This window comes from Acinonyx jubatus, chromosome E3 (assembly GCF_027475565.1).
Source record: "Acinonyx jubatus isolate Ajub_Pintada_27869175 chromosome E3, VMU_Ajub_asm_v1.0, whole genome shotgun sequence".
Taxonomy (NCBI): Eukaryota; Metazoa; Chordata; class Mammalia; order Carnivora; family Felidae; genus Acinonyx; species Acinonyx jubatus.
The window spans coordinates 10,807,578-10,823,648 of NC_069398.1; the positions used below are offsets into that span (position 1 = coordinate 10,807,578).

At 47.8% G+C, this 16,071-nt stretch overlaps 1 protein-coding gene across 4 annotated transcripts in view; it reads left to right on the forward strand.

Annotated features, from left to right (window-relative positions):
• The window catches only part of VPS35L (VPS35 endosomal protein sorting factor like), a 118,237-nt gene that overhangs the window by 732 nt on the left and 101,434 nt on the right, over positions 1–16,071 (forward strand). For all 4 annotated transcript variants that reach the window (XR_003415260.2, XM_053213381.1, XM_027043142.2 and 1 more), the window contains exons 2-4: positions 10,522–10,621; positions 12,821–12,976; positions 14,782–14,904. Coding sequence is in view for 3 of the 4 variants with exons in the window: in XM_027043142.2 (XP_026898943.2) it covers positions 10,522–10,621; positions 12,821–12,976; positions 14,782–14,904 (379 nt within the window). In the remaining variant the exon portion in view is untranslated. The remainder of the gene's footprint in view (positions 1–10,521; positions 10,622–12,820; positions 12,977–14,781; positions 14,905–16,071) is intronic.

The following is a 16,071-nucleotide window of genomic DNA, read 5'->3' on the forward strand; positions in this document are numbered from 1 at the left end:
GGTGCTGGTGGAGCCTCCCATTCCGTACCCGGTTGTTTTGACCGCAGAATTCCCGGCCGCTACCCTGGTCCACAAGAGGTCCCTGAGGCCCCACGGGTGGTTCCCTCCCGGCTACCCGTTCCTTGCACCTTTCACGCTCCCCTCTCCATTCACTCCTTAAAGAAAACTCAAGTTCCCCGGCTTCCTGTGTCCCAGGTTCTGGGGGCGCCGCGTGCAAAGAGTGGTGGACTCAGCTCGGTCTGGATGATAGGGGACACCTAGCTGTTTCCAGTGCTACTCGGCTCACCTGGACGACACTCGATTGCTTCTCTGTGAAATGGCTGCCCTTCGTCCCACTGTGTGCAGGGCTTCCCGCTGGGCACTGGGGATGCACAGTCTGCGGACGTACCCCTTGGCCTTAAGGAGTTAGTTTAGTGGAGCAGACGCCCCGAGTAGAAGGGTCATGAGATGTAATTTCACCTGGGGCTTGGGGAAGGCTTGAGAAAGGCAGACCCTTACATTGGGTTTCGGAGAGTGAATAGGAGCTCAGAACAGGCGGGGACAGCGTGTGCCCTGGCTGACCGGCCGGGCAGGGCTCTTGTGGTTGGAGTAGCTGGGAGTGGCTCGTGCTGAGGGTCCAGCCGTGCTGTGTGTGCGGGAAGAAGTCAACAAGCTGTGATGGTTCTAGTGGGTTTATTTGGGAAATAGATGGGAGCTCTACCCTGCATCTCAGAAAGGGAGAGGAGGGCTTTTTTTTTTTTTTTTAATTTAAATCGAAGCTAATTAACATACAGCGTAGTAATGGTTTCAGGAGTAGAATTTAGTGATCACAGCAAGTGCCCTCCTAATGCCCATCAGCCAGTAGCTCACCACCCCCCCAACACCCCTCCAATAACCCTCAGTTTGTTCTGAGTTTGAGTCTTTTCTGGTTTGCCTCGCTCTCTGTTTTTATCTTACTTTTGCTTTCCTTCCCCTGTGTTCATCTTCCCCTATGTTTTGTTTCTTAAATTCCACATATGAGTGAAATCATATGATATTTGTCTTTCTCTGACTTATTTTGATTGGCATAATACATTCTAGTTCCATCCATGTTGTTGCAAATGGCAAGATTGCATTCTTTTTGATCTTTGGGTAATAGTCCACACACATACACCCCCCACATCTTCTTTATCCATTCATCAGTCGATGGACGTGTGGGCACTTTCCATGATTTGGCTCTTGTTGATAGAACTGCTATAAACATTGGGGTGCATGTGCGCCTTCGAATCAGCATTTTTGTATCCTTTGGATAAATATCTAGTAGTGCAATTGCTGGGTCGTAGGGTAGCTCTATTTTTAATTAAAAAAATTTTTCTTTTAACGTTTATTTGTTATTGAAGACGGAGATAGACCATGAGCACGGGAGGGACAGAGAGAGGGGGAGACACAGAATCCAAAGTAGGCTTCTGTCTCCCAGCTGTCAGCACAGAGCCCGATGCGGGACTCGAACTCACAAACCGCAAGATACGACCTGATCCTTAGTCGGACACTTAACTGACTGAGCCACCCAGGTGCCCCTGTTTTTAATTTTTTGAAGAACCTCCACACTGTTTTCCAGAGTGGTTGCACCAGTTTGCATTCCCACCAACTGTGCAAAAGTGTTCCCCTTTCTCTGCATCCTTGCCTATGTCCATTGTCTCCTGAGTTGTTCATTTTAGCCATTCTGACAGGTGTGAGGTGGTAGGGAAATCACTTTCTGATCTTTCTTTCCAAATGTGGTTTCCCGTGAATGAGTAAGTGAGCAAATGAAAGAATATACAACTCTAGACTCTTGAAATACTGACAGTTAAGCAGCTTCCTTCCAAAGGAAGGAATCCTCAAAACCCATTTTTCCTCAAAATCCATTTTTTAATCCTCAGAACCCATTTTTCAGATGAGGTCATGGAGGCAGACAGGTGAAGCAGTTAGTCTTTTTTTTAATGTTGGTTTATTTTTGAGAGAGAGCGAGCGCGCTCGTGAGCAGGGGAGGGGCAGAGTGGGGGAGGGCAGAGCGGGGGAGGGCAGAGCGAGAGGGAGACATAGAATCCGAAGCAGGCTCCGGGCTCTGAACTGTCAGCACAGAGCGTGACGCAGGGCTGAACCCACGAACCGTGAGATTATGACCTGAGCTGAAGTCGGACACTTAACCCACTGAGCCAGCCAGGCGCCCCTTTCCAAAGTCTCGATACACTAAATCTGGATTGAATGCCACTGAGTTTCCTTGGAGCTAGTGATTCGAAGCACCTTTTAGGGAATCATTAAGGTTTAAACACCAAGAACAATGAAAAACATCTGGCTCCAATTAACTTGTCTGCAATTTTCTGATTAGAAAACCCGGGGAGATGGTCTTTTAATCTTTGCTTCCCAGAACATTTTTACCTGTGACAGTTTTACTTTAAATCACAAACAGAGGTGCCATACGCCTTTTAACTTGTAGGGTTTCCAAAGTTCCTAAGCTGACTGTGCTCTCAACATTCCTGTGGCAGCCCGTGTTCACCCTCAAGTCTCCCAAGACTTGTTGTTCTTCAAATTAAAAGAACTGCGTTTTAACCCTGGTCGTGCCTGGCATGGGGTTTGGCAGAAAGGAGGGGCAGTAGTAGTCTGTGGGATGAGTGAGGAAACAGAGAAGGTCTACAGAGGAGAAATGTGTTTCTGTTGCTAAATTTGACATTTACAGAGATGTGTGTGTGCACACGCCAGGCACGGTGTTAAGTATTGAATGTGCAGCATCCCATTTAATCCTCAAAACCCATTTTTCAGATGAGGTCATGGAGGCAGACAGGTGAAGCAGTTAGTTTCCTTAAAGTGGTACAGCCTTCAAGGAGCAGTGAGGTGTGGAGTACAGAGGCTGTGATCCTAACCGTTCCCAGCAGCTGGACCTCCCACCCATGTCCTGGGCTGCGGGGTCTGGGTTGCAGGGCTCCCCAAACCCCACTGCGTGGTTGTGGGTCTCCCCAGAATGCCTCTTTGCACCCACACGTTTTGATATCTCTAATAGATTGTGTCCTGGGCTAACAAGTGATGTCCAGCAGTCCCCCCTCAAATCACCTTTTCTGTCTAATCCCTGTGACAATGGCGCCCTTAAAACTACCAGCCTTTGGGGCACCTGAATGGCTCAGTCGGTAAGCATCCGATTTAGGCTCAGGTCATGATCTCGCAGTTAGTGAGTTCGAGCCCCACATCGGGCTCTGTGCTGACTGCTCAGAGTCTGGAGCCTGCTTCAGATTCTGTGTCTCCCTCTCTCTTTGCTCCTCCCCCACTCACACTCTGTCTCTCAAAAATAAATAAACATTAAAAAAAATTTAAAAAACAAACAAAACTACCAGCCTTTGAGTCAGGCATTTCTACTTCAAGACCTTTTTATGAGGGGGTAGGTAGGGAAGAGGGGTATGTCGTGATTGTGGGAGAAAAAACTGTGTGGCCAGACTATATATCATGAGCTGCTTAAAAATCACTTGAGAATGAAAATAGCCAACAAAAAGCATTTGGTGGATTTCGGTATTTCCAGTATAAGGAGATTAACTTGATAACTGGTAACGCGATTTCTATGCATCCATGTTACCAGATGTAAATAACTTAGAAATAGGGAGTTGTCAACCTTTAACGTGGGTATAAATCACCTGAGGGAATTTGCTAATGTGCAGACCCTGATCTGTGGTATTTCCACAGTTCCCTGGTGATGCCCTTGCAAAGTGATCTGTGAGCCACACTTTGAGTAGCCAGCGGCCAGGCCAGGAGTGGAGGTGGGAAATGTTGGCCTTTTTTTCTGTGGCAGCTGCCAAGGATGCACACGAGCCTTTGGAAGCTGGGATGATGGGGGATTTTTACCAGCTGCTGTGTTCTGGGGGGGAAAAAAAGCAAGGTAGGGATTTCTAGAAAATGCCCGCTGGGAGGCGCTGTTGGCATTAGCAAAGACTCAGGCATTGACAACCAAGCTTTTTAGCATCTCAAACATTGGGTAAACCGCTGAGCCTGACTGGGAATTTGAGGGAATAATGGAAGAAGCGATAGAAAGATCAAAATATAGCTGTTTGATGTGGAATTTCGAAAGGGGTAAATGTTTCCTTTTTTTTTTTTTACATGTCTCCAGAAACAGTATTTATTTTTTTCCCCAAGGAATTCCTTCCCTTCAAACTTGTAAACAAACAAACAAAAAACTATTTTGGGGTGCCTGGGTGGCTCAGTAGGATAGGTGTCTGATCCTTGGCTTATGCTCAGGCCATGATCTTGTGGTTATGGGATCGAACCTCATGTTGGGCTCAGCACTGAACGTGGAGCTTGCTTGGGATTGTCTCTCTCTCTGCCCCTCCTCCCTCATCCAAATAAACAAATAAATTATTTCACAGCTTGGTTCTTTAAAAGAAAAGACAAAGGTAGACAATTGCTTAAGGTTCTTAAGATGACCCATGGATGGTCTCCAGAGCTCCTTCCTGCATGAGAGTCAGGCTGCCTTGGTTTTTGTGTCCCTGTCACGTGCTGCTGTCCCCTCAACTCTAAGCCTCAGCTTCTCTGAAAAATGGGCGTAATGATAGCATCTTAGCATTAGGCAGTTGGTTAAACGAGGAAGTGCAGGGAAAGGGCTTGGCCTGGGTCCTGCTGTACAGCAAGTCCATTGTAAACGAGAACTATCATTTGATTCTGTGTATCCAGTCACCCTGTTCTTGGGATACAGTCTTGCTCAGCTGTGGATTGATTTGTTAATGATTATTACAGGGATGAAAAACATTTGCAACTGAATTTCAGGTCCGGTTACATTTCTACTCATTCCACTAAATTAACCTTTCAGAGTTCTATTGATAAAGTTAAGAATGATCTGAAGAGAGAAAAAGCGTAATTTGATTTTTAACCTCCGTTATGGCCACTGATAACTGTTATTCCAGTTTCCTTATTCTTGGGGGGGGGGGTCTTTGTTTATTTTATAAATCAGGGATTGGCTGGCAGCATATTAAAGGGAGTCGGGAGGTACTTGGGGGGAACTGAGTTGGTTAAGCGTCCAACTCTTTATTTCAGCTCAGGTCATGATCTCACAGATTGTGAGTTCAAGCCCTGCATCAGGCTCTGCACTGACAGGGTGGAGCCTGTTTGGGATTCTCTCTCTCCCTCTCTCCTCCTCCCCTGCTCATGCTCAGTTGCTCTCTGTCTCTCAAAAAAAAAAAAAAAAACAAAAAACCTTAAAAAAAATTAAAGGGAGTCAGGAAGAATATTTCATATTTTTGGAAGGGGAGGACTGGGTATGCTTGGTAAATGGGACCCAGAGAGACCAGGCAATATATCGTGATAGGGATTTTCCTTTGCAAAAAATAAAAAGTAGTGGGGTGCCTGGGTGGCTCAGTCGGTTGAGCATTCAACTCTTGATTTCAGCTCAGGTCATGATCCCGGGGTTGTGGGATCGAGCCCCATTTTGGGTTCCATGCTGAATGTCGAGCCTGCTCGAGATTCTCTGCCCCCTCCCCCACCAAAAGAGGTTAAAGCAGTAGTTCTTTAAAAAAATAAATAAAACATAAAAAGTAGAGATGAATTTGTATTGTTGACTGGCCTTCCTCCTTTCGTGCTCACAAAGCCACATTTATTTAGAAAGGGATAGAAGTCAAATGACCTGGGATCTCTGTTCTCTGATACTGAGTAGGTTTCTGGGTGGGTGGGCTCACCCATAAGGCTGACTGCAGGGTGTAGTTGGATTTGGGGTTCCTTAAGTACTAGTGAAGGCACACAGCTGTGAGTGGGGCAGAGGGTGAATTCAGGGGACACTCAGGCTGATGAACAAAGGGACCAGCTTTACGCTCTTTGAGACCTAATTCTCCACGGGGTTTTTAAGGCTTTTTTTTAATATTTATTTTTGAGAGAGAGAGAGAGAGAGAGAGCGCGCGTGTGCGTGCACACGTGAGTGGGGGAGAGGCAGAGAGAGAGAGAGGGAGACACAGAATGGGAAGCAGGCTCCAGGCTCCAAGCTGTCAGCACAGAGCCTGATGTGGGACTCGAACTCACGAACCCCGAGATCATGACCTGGGCCGAAGTTGGACACTCAACTGACTGAGCCACCCAGGCGCCCCAATTCTCCATGCTTTTAAATTGTTTCCCTTTTGATGAGCCGAGCCAGCTTTCAGTCATTTCTCTCCGGTCGGTTTTTACTGTAAGTAATCGGGGAACGGCCAAGCTGCTCCCTGCAACACTTTGCCCAGAAACGTCCTCCTGCAAATACCCCGTTCCGTCGCATACAAGTTCTGCCGTCCACAGGACACCAGGGCGTGAGCACAGTCTGGGACGCCGGGTCCTGACCGGGATCGCCTCTCCGTGTCCAGTAGCACAGTCCCCGTTTCCGTCTGCAGCCTCGCTGGTCTGGCCTAGGCCGTCTGTTCCACCAGCTTCTGTTCACAACCACTGGCGTCTTCTCCAGGAGGGCTGAGGCTTTCTCTGCAGCTCTCTCGTGCGCTCTCCGAGCCCTCACCGTCATCGCCCCTGACCGTCCACTCGGGGCGGTGGCTTTTCTCGCCGGTCTTGGAAAACTCTTCCAGCCTGTGCCCGTTACGGCTCCAGACTCGCTTCCTCGTTTTTAGGTATTTGTTAAGGCAGCAGCCCCACTTCTCAGTCCGAGGCTTAGTCTGTTCGAGCTGCTGCTGTAAAAAAAAAAAAAAAAGAAAAAGAAAAAAAACACAGATGTGGCAACTTACAACAAAAAATATTTGTTTCTCCTGGAGGCTGGACGTCTGGCCAGCCCGGTGAGGCGAGGCGCCTCCTGCTTTCACCCAGTGCCTGCACTGCGTGTCTTCACGGGGCGGGGGCTCTCTGGGGTCCCGGTTATCATGAGGCTCCTCCCTTGAGACCTCATCACCTCCCAAAGGCGAGGTTAGGATTTCAGTCAGTGAATTTGGGGGGTTGGGGGGGTGGGGACAAACATTCATACCATAGTGCCTCTTCTGTGCTGATTGACCTGAGTTTTAATTCTACCTCTGTTTTATTTTATTTATTTTTTTATTTTAGAGAGCAGGGTTAGAGGGGCAGAGGGAGAGAGAGAGAGAATCTGAAGCAGGCTCAGCGTGGGGCTTGACTCGGGGCTCAATCCCACAACGCAGGGATCATGACCTGAGCGGAAGTCAGGAGTTAGACGCAGACACTTAACCCCCTGAGCCACCCAGGTGCCCCCTACACATATTTTAAATACTATAAGTTACTGTTTTTTGTGGTCACTAATCTCTTTTTATCCACACCTTTACCTTTTTTTTTTACTCTTCGATATGTATGCATAGCCTATACATATGTACATACGTGTATACACAGTGTGTATGCACATATATACTATGTATGTAGTTTTTTGTTTTCAGCTGGGATCATTTTGTTTCTCTGTGTAGCTTTTTTTATTTTTTATTTTTTTATTTTTATTTTTTTTTACTACTTTCAGAATCACACTACAATTAAATGTGCTTCTATTTATTTTTTATTTTTTATTTTTTTCAATATATGAAGTTTATCGTCAAATTGGTTTCCCTGCTACACCCAGTGCTCATCCCAAAAGGTGCCCTCCTCAATACCCATCACCCACCCTTCCCTCCCTCCCACCCCCCATCAACCCTCAGTTTGTTCTCAGTTTTTAAGAGTCTCATGCTTTGGCTCTCTTCCACTCTAACCTCTTTTTTTCCTTCCCCTCCCCCATGGGTTTCTGTTAAGTTTCTCAGGATTCACATAAGAGTGAAACCATATGGTATCTGTCTTTCTCTGTATGGCTTATCTCACTTAGCATAACACTCTCCAGTTCCATCCATGTTGCTACAAAGGGCCATATTTCATTCTTTCTCATTGCCACATAGTACTCCATTGTGTATATAAACCACAATTTTTTTATCCATTCATCAGTTGATGGACATTTAGGCTCTTTCCATAATTTGGCTATTGTTGAGAGTGCTGCTATAAACATTGGGGTACAAGTGCCCCTATGCATCCGTACTCCTGTATCCCTTGGGTCAATTCCTAGCAGTGCTATTGCTGGGTCATAGGGTAGGTCTATTTTTAATTTTCTGAGGAACCTCCACACTGTTTTCCAGAGCGGCTGCACCAGTTTGCATTCCCACCAACAGTGCAAGAGGGTTCCCGTTTCTCCACATCCTCTCCAGCATCTACAGTCTCCTGATTTGTTCATTTTGGCCACTCTGACTGGCGTGAGGTGATATCTGAGTGTGGTTTTGATTTGTATTTCCCTGATGAGGAGCGACGTTGAGCATCTTTTCATGTGCCTGTTGGCCATCGGGATGTCTTCTTTAGAGAAGTGTCTATTCATGTTTTCTGCCCATTTCTTCACTGGATTATTTGTTTTTCAGGTGTGGAGTTTGGTGAGCTCTTTATAGGTTTTGGATACTAGCCCTTTGTCCGATATGTCATTTGCAGATATCTTTTCCCATTCCGTTGGTTGCCTTTTAGTTTTGTTGGTTGTTTCCTTTGCTGTGCAGAAGCTTTTTATCTTCATAAGGTCCCAGTAGTTCATTTTTGCTTTTAATTCTCTTGCCTTTGGGGATGTGTCAATAAGAAATTGCTACGGCTGAGGTCACAGAGGTCTTTTCCTGCTTTCTCCTCTAGGGCTTTGATGGTTTCCTGTCTCACATTCAGGTCCTTTATCCATTTTGAGTTTATTTTTGTGAATGGTGTGAGAAAGTGGTCTAGTTTCAACCTTCTGCATGTTGCTGTCCAGTTCTCCCAGCACCATTTGTTAAAGAGACTGTCTTTTTTCCATTGGATGTTCTTTCCTGCTTTGTCAAAGATTAGTTGGCCGTACGTTTGTGGGTCTAGTTCTGGGGTTTCTATTCTATTCCATTGGTCTATGTGTCTGTTTTTGTGCCAATACCATGCTGTCTTGATGATGACAGCTTTGTAGTAGAGGCTAAAGTCTGGGATTGTGATGCCTCCCGCTTTGGTCTTCTTCTTCAAAATTACTTTGGCTATTCGGGGCCTTTTGTGGTTCCATGTGAATTTTAGGAGTGCTTGTTCTAGCTTTGAGAAGAATGCTGGTGCAATTTTGATTGGGATTGCATTGAATGTGTAGATAGCTTTGGGTAGTATTGGCATTTTGACAATATTTATTCTTCCAATCCGTGTAGCTTTTTTTTAAAGTGTAGTTCTGTACATGCTGTTGTTGGTTTTTCTTTAACAAGAAACTCTTTCCTTCATGACTGAAGGACCGTTTCACTAGGTGCAGGGTTTTTGTCTGGCAGTTAATTTCTTTGGTACTTCACCAGTACGATCTCTGTCTGCTGGCTCTCCTCTCTGCTGAGACAGTAATATAATCGTCACCCTTTGAAAATAAGGTGTCTTTATTAGTTTTAAGAAATCCTCTATTTTTTAGCCATTTTACTATGAAGGCCCTAAGTATGGTTTTTGTTTCTTTTTTGTGTGGGTCCTGCTTGGGGCATGCATGTTTCTTCAATCTATAGCTTGAGGTCTTTAGTTTGGAAAAATTCTATTTTGGTTTAAAAAAATTTTTTTTCTTTTTTAAAAATTTTTTTTTCAACGTTTATTTATTTTTGGGACAGAGAGAGACAGATCATGAATGGGGGAGGGGCAGAGAGAGAGGGAGACACAGAATCGGAAACAGGCTCCAGGCTCTGAGCCGTCAGCCCAGAGCCTGACGCGGGGCTCGAACTCACGGAATGTGAGATCGTGACCTGGCTGAAGTCGGACGCTTAACCGACTGCGCCACCCAGGCGCCCCTTTTTTTTTTTTTTAAAGTTTATTTACTTAGAGAGAAGGCGTGTGTACAAGCAAGGGAGTGTCGGGGGGGGGGGTGGGTAGAGAGAGAGAATCCCAAGCAGGCTCCACACTGTTAGCTCAGAGCCTGACGCGGTGCTCGAACCCACAAACTGAGAGATCATGACCTGAGCCAAAACCAGGTGTCAGAAGCTCAACCGACTAAGCCCTCCAGGCGCCCCTAGTTTGGAAGAATCTTAGCTGCCATCCCTTCAAATACTGCTGCTGCCCATTCCTCTTCCCGTTTTTCTCTGCCTGTTCTGAGACCTTCCCTTCCGCCCCGAGGCCTTTCACACTGCTCTTCTTCCCATGTGTTTTCCTCTCGTGCCTCAGTGTGGATACTTTGTCCCCTTGTCTATCTCGTGATCCCTTCACAAGACCCGTGAAATCGGGTGCTCTTTGTCTACTTCCCGCTCAGCTACTTTCTCTGGCTCCACAGCGTTCGTGAACTTGGTGGGGAGAGCAGGGCCAGCTTTCTCCCTCCCCCTGCACGCCCCTCTCTTCAGCTCCTCCTTGGGCGCTGGCTGTCGGGGGGAGAACAGTGTGTGGGGGAGAGTTGACCTCACTTCATCCAGTGCCCTTGGTTCTGGCGTCTGGCCTCATGGGTCCCGGATCCCTGGGTGGCATTGTGCACCTTCAAACTGAGTGTTAAAATTCTCTGCAGCGTTTCTTGGGCTCGGTAGAAATACTGTTGCGCCGTGAGCCGCTGTAGCCCTGAGAAGGTCTGAGCAGATGATTTGAATGTGTTCTGTATCCCCTTCAACTGATGGTGGCGGTCTGGGATTTGTCCGCCAGGCACTCCCGGGGGAGGAACTACAAGGCAGAGTTTGCGTCCTGCCGGCTGGAGGCTGTGCCACTGGAGTTTGGGGACTATCACCCGCTGAAGCCCATAACCGTAAGTTTTGTCACGAGGCCCTCTCTAACCTCTCTAACCTCTCACTCCTCAAAATGACAAGCCGGTTTCCTGGGTCTTTCCCACTTGCCGGCCGGAGCTGCTTTTGCACATTTCTATCGGCCACTTTGTTCCCAGGCCCTGGTTTTCGTGACGTTGACCTCACCCACCGTCATGTTCCTTGTGCCCTTTCTCACATTTGCGAGGTTGTCACGAGCGGGTAATGCCTTTGCTCCTGATGTGGGCGTATAAACGAAACCCCTTCTTAAGTCCTGTCCTGAAGATGCTGTTCTGAATGGCATCTTCATCTGTGTGAGTTATTTAAAAAGCAAAGTGAAAAGCAGGCCAGTGATATAGATGGTCCCTCTCTTCTGGGTTAGCACTGTTTCACCAGCAGATAATAGAAGCTGTGTAGCTCTCATCACGGGTGGGGGTGAGGGTGACAGACACATACCTTAGAATGCCCAGAGGCCATTGCATAAAGCAGGAGGTCACAGCTGGAGTGTCTGCCCTCCCCCTCCCCCCCAGGCCCTGTGGGCTTGTAGAGACACCAGTGGGTCGTTTCCAATCTGAGAACTCACTCCTGTGGACACAGACCAGCCACATCAGCTCCAGGCTTCCATCCTGCAGCTTTCGTGACACGAGAGCAGGGAGTTTCTCTTTTCTGGTTCGGTGTCCCTCCCTGACCCAGGCTGGTGCCCCGGGGAAGGGAATGTGCTGACTGACTGGGTTGGGGTAGAACCCCTCCACCCCAACCAGGCCTGTAGGAGCTGAGAGTCGGGGAGGGCCGCTTTCCCAAAGAAAACAACTGCCAAGCCTGGGAGAAGGGGGGACAGATGCCAGGCAGACAAAATGACAATTGTGTACCAATAGGAGGCCCTTTGCCAGATCATCCGGGGTTGGTGTCAGACCCTACAGGTTTAGGGCAAGCTCTTCAAAAAGGCGGTCCTTGCTTCAGACACCCACTGCAGATTTGGGGGACCCCAGGCCACCCGCTGATCAACTGTCTGCAAATCCAGACCTCCCCTCAGGCTTGATAATATGCTAGGAGAGCTCAGACAACTCAGAAGCCCTGTGTTTACAGTTTCATATGAAGGATACCAATGAGCAGCCAAATGAGAGACAGGTAGGTGAGGCCCGGGAACGTCCTGAAGACAGAGCTCTCTGCCCTCTGCCTATGGAACAGTGTATCACCTCCCGGCACATGGTGCAGCCACCAGCCAGGAAGCTCCACTGAGCTTTGGTGTGTCCACACTTTGTGTTGGGGTTTCATTACACAGCGTGATGCAGTGATTCCTTGGCCACATGACTGGACCTCATCTCCAGCCTCCCTCCCCTAAGGTCAGGCTGGTACCCCCTGACTGTGCTCACAGGAGTGGTCTTTCTCATGACCAGCCCCCATGCTGGTCTTGTTACCATCAAGTCATGTGTGACTGAGGGGCATGTGAATGACAGACACTCCAAGGACCGGACCCTCCTTTCCCAGAACCAGGACAAAGGCTGGTCAAGTTCTCTTTCATCCAGCCCTTTCTTTCATTCTATCACATCCCGTCCTTTCTGAAGACGGGTTTTCTCTGCCTTCCTGTGGATATGCCCAGAGTGTCCATTACTTCCCTCAGCCCCTGGGTTTTCAGAGCTTCCTTGTTTAAGGAGTAGAGTGGAGCCCAGCCAGCCCTTCTGGATTTTGTGCTGCATTTTCAGCAGAAACACTGGTTGGATCTTCTTGGCTCAGGGGTTCACCCCTGATCTGGTCATCTGAAGTCAGAAAGTATTGGGGGCCAGTGGAACAAAAACATGGCTTCACACCCTGACACCCCACCTGTCCCTCAGTGCTCAGCAGTATGTGGCATTCGAAGTTCTTCGAAAAGGAAGGAGATCGTGTTGAGTCACAGCTTCCGATGCAGTAGATCCAAGGTGGAGCTCCAGAGTCCGTGTTTTTTGACGAGCTCCCTGTGATGTGGCTGCTGCTTGTCTGGGGACCTGCTTTGTGTAAGAGGACCCTACCAGGGTGCAGTTCGATCCCACCTTCTAATCCTTTCCTCCATAGCTGGGATTCCGAGTCCTCTCGGTTTGTCACAAAATGTAAGTGTCCCTGCCACAAAGCAATGGTCACTTCAACTAAGGGAATGAGGGAAAACACATTGAGTGTTGGGGGAAGGTCATAGGAGATTCCTACTTTACCTGCTCGGGTTTTCCCCACAGGTCACAGAGTCCAAGACCAAGAAAGTGAGCCGGAAAGGCAGCACTTCCTCCACGTCCTCCTCGTCTTCCAGCTCCGTGGTGGACCCACTGAGCAGCGTGCTGGATGGGACAGACCCCCTCTCCATGTTCGCGGCCACGGCTGACCCTGCAGCCCCGGTAACACTCCCTGCTTGTGGTCAGTCCTGTGGGGGCAGGGCTGGCGGCTTTTCTTTTTGTTTAAAAAAAAAAAAAAAAAAATTTTTTTTCTTTTTTTTTTTTTTAACATCTATTCATTTCGAGAGACAGAGCACAAGTGGGGGTGGGGCAGAGAGAGAGGGAGACACAGAATCTGAAGCAGGCTCCAGGCTCCGAGCTATCACCACAGAGCCGGATGCGGGGCTTGAACTCAAGAGCTGTGAGATCATGACCTGAGCCGAAGTTGGTTGCTTAACTGACTGAGCCTCCCAGGGTGCCCCCACCTTTCTGTTTCCAAATGGCACAGATCCCACATTGTCGTTGCAACAGTTTTCAGGATCCAGACACCCACAGGGTCCCCCTTACGGAGCCCTCCTCTCCCCACCCCCCCACCCCCTTTGTGAGAGGCTAGTGCAGATCCTGGAAGCTTCTTCTTTTCTTTATTAAAGCATTTTAAAATTCATTCTTGATTTTAATTTCACCCTTTATTTTTCTTTTTTTTTTTCATTTATTTTTATGTAATTCTGTAAGCAAACCGCTGATTTCTCACGTAGAAGAGTTAAATGCTGGGCTAGGCAATGTGTGTTTAAGGTTTTGATGGCTACTCCCAAATCATTCTCCAAAAAGGCTTCACCATTTATACCACCCCCAGCAGAACTTCAGAGTGTCTGTTGTCCTGCCTCCTTGCCAGCTGGGACATTACCAGTCATTGTAACTTTGCCATTTTGGTGGTTGAAAGATGATCGTTTGCCTTTCCTTGATTCTCAGTGAGTCTGAGTGTCTTTTGATCTGTTTATTGGCCCTTTGGGGTGAATTGGCCTGAAAAAATGTTATCTAGTAAACCTTTAGACCTATTTTATTCTGCACTGGGGGACTGTCTGCCTTTGCTTATACTTCCTTTTCTTTAGCTTTTCTTTAAGTTTATCCATTTATTTTGAGGGAGAGAAGGAGATAGAATGCGAGGCTGGCTCTGCACTGTAAACGCAGAGCCTGATGTGGGACCTGAACCCAGAACTCTGGGGTCATGACCTGAGCCGAAACCAAGAGTCAGACGCTTAACCAACTGAGCCACCCGGGCACCCCTTTTCTTTAGCTTTATGAGATAAAATTGACAGAGGAAATTGTGAGACTTTTAGCGTGTCAACGTAATGACCTGGTATTTGTATGCACCTGTGAAACCATTCCCCCATCGAGTTAGTACACCCATCACCTCACGTATTTACATTTTTTTAATTTGATGAGAACATTTAAGTTCTGCTTTGCTAGCACATAATCAATTTTACCCTGCCATGTTAATCAACTATTGCGTTTGCTTGTAGTTTTTGTTTGTTTTTATTTTGAGGGAGAGAGCGAGCAGGAGAGGGTCAGAGAGAGAAGGAGAGACAGAATCCCAAGCAGGCTCTGCACTGTCAGCACAGAGCCTGATGTGGGGGCTCAAACTCACGAACCAGGAGATCATGACCTGAACTGAGATGAAGAGTCAGACCTTAACTGAGCCACCCAGGCGCCCCTATACTTTGTGGTTTTCAAAAAAATTTTTTAGCATTTTATTTATTTTTGAGAGAGAGTGAGGGAGGGGCATAGAGAGAGAGGGAGACAGAATCTGAAGCAGCTCCAGGCTCCCAGCTGTCAGTACAGACCCCAACGCGGGCCTCAGACTCTCGAACCATGAGATCATGACCTGAGCTGAAGTCAGACGCTTAACTGAGCCACCCTGGTGTCCCTATACTTTCTTTTTAAAGATGAAAAGGATACTGTTGCTGAGAGCTTGTCTTGCCTTTCCATAGGATAGCTCTAGAAAGAGACGAGACCGAGATGAGAACTCCATCGTAGGATCAGACTTTGAGCCCTGGGCCAGCAAACGAGGAGAAATCCTTGCCCGGTACACGACCACAGAGAAGCTGTCTATCGTGAGTACCAGCACACTCTTCTCCCAGGGCCTGCTTCCCATGTGGTAGGGATTTCTTTTTGTTAGGATTCTGCCCCAGGTGCCTGTACAGGATCTCCCCACCCCCCACGCCAAACAAGTCTCTGACATCGGCTGGGTGTCCTGCAGCTCAACTCACTTCTGACACCCAGATCCCTGGAGCTCATGTCCATTCCTGCAAGTCAGGCGCCTAGTCCCTAAACCTTCTCTCCCACTTCACAGTCCTCTGTGAGTCCATGTTGTCACCTGTGCTTCTGACCGTCTGGCTGTGCGTCAGACTCCCATGATCCCCTCCTTGGGTTTGGTCAATTTGCTAAGTGGCTCACAGAACTCAGGAAACCTGTTTACTCACGAGATTACAAGGATATTAAAGGCTGCAAATCAACATCCACTTGAAGAGAGACAGAGAGCGAGGTTCTAAACAGAAGACCTTCTGTCCCCTTGGGGTTTGGGGTCCTGCCGGATGGCATGGACATTCTGTCTCACCAGTCAGGAAGCTCTCTGAACCCAGTCCTTTTAGGTTCTTAGGGACGCCTTAATAAATAGACGTGATTGATTCAATCTTCCGCCCCCCTCTCCCCTCCCTGGAGGTCAGGAGTGGCACTGAAGGTTCCAGCCCTGCAATCAAATGTTTGTTTCCCCTGGAAACCAGTCCCCATCCTTAGGTGTGTCCAGAAGTCACTTGATTAACTTAACAAAGTCTCCTTGACCACTCTGAGGGCTTAAGACATTCCAAGGGTAGTAGGAGCTTCTGGGCCAGGAAAAGGATCAAGACGCAATATATATTTCTTATAAATCACAATATCTCAGCTAATGTTGCCCAAGTCCTGGGTTCTGTGAGTTTGGCTCATTATGTCCATGTTAGTTGGGAGCAAATGTGCTGGTTGGTTTCTCAAAAAAATGTGTTAAGAATCCAGGATCTGGCACCATTCAGAGAAAGAATTGGAGCCCATCTCTGGGGAGGTTTGAGCTGGGACGTGAGGAGACTGACGCCCCAAAGAAGGTTTACTTCTTCCTGTGGCTCCAGTTTTCTTCCATGGCCTCAAGTTCACCGGGTGGCCTCTGGACCAAGTCGTTGGCTTGTGCCTGGGGATGTGAGGGAGATGAGGCCGACAATGTGTGGGGGTAGGTTGCTCACGTGATGAAACGC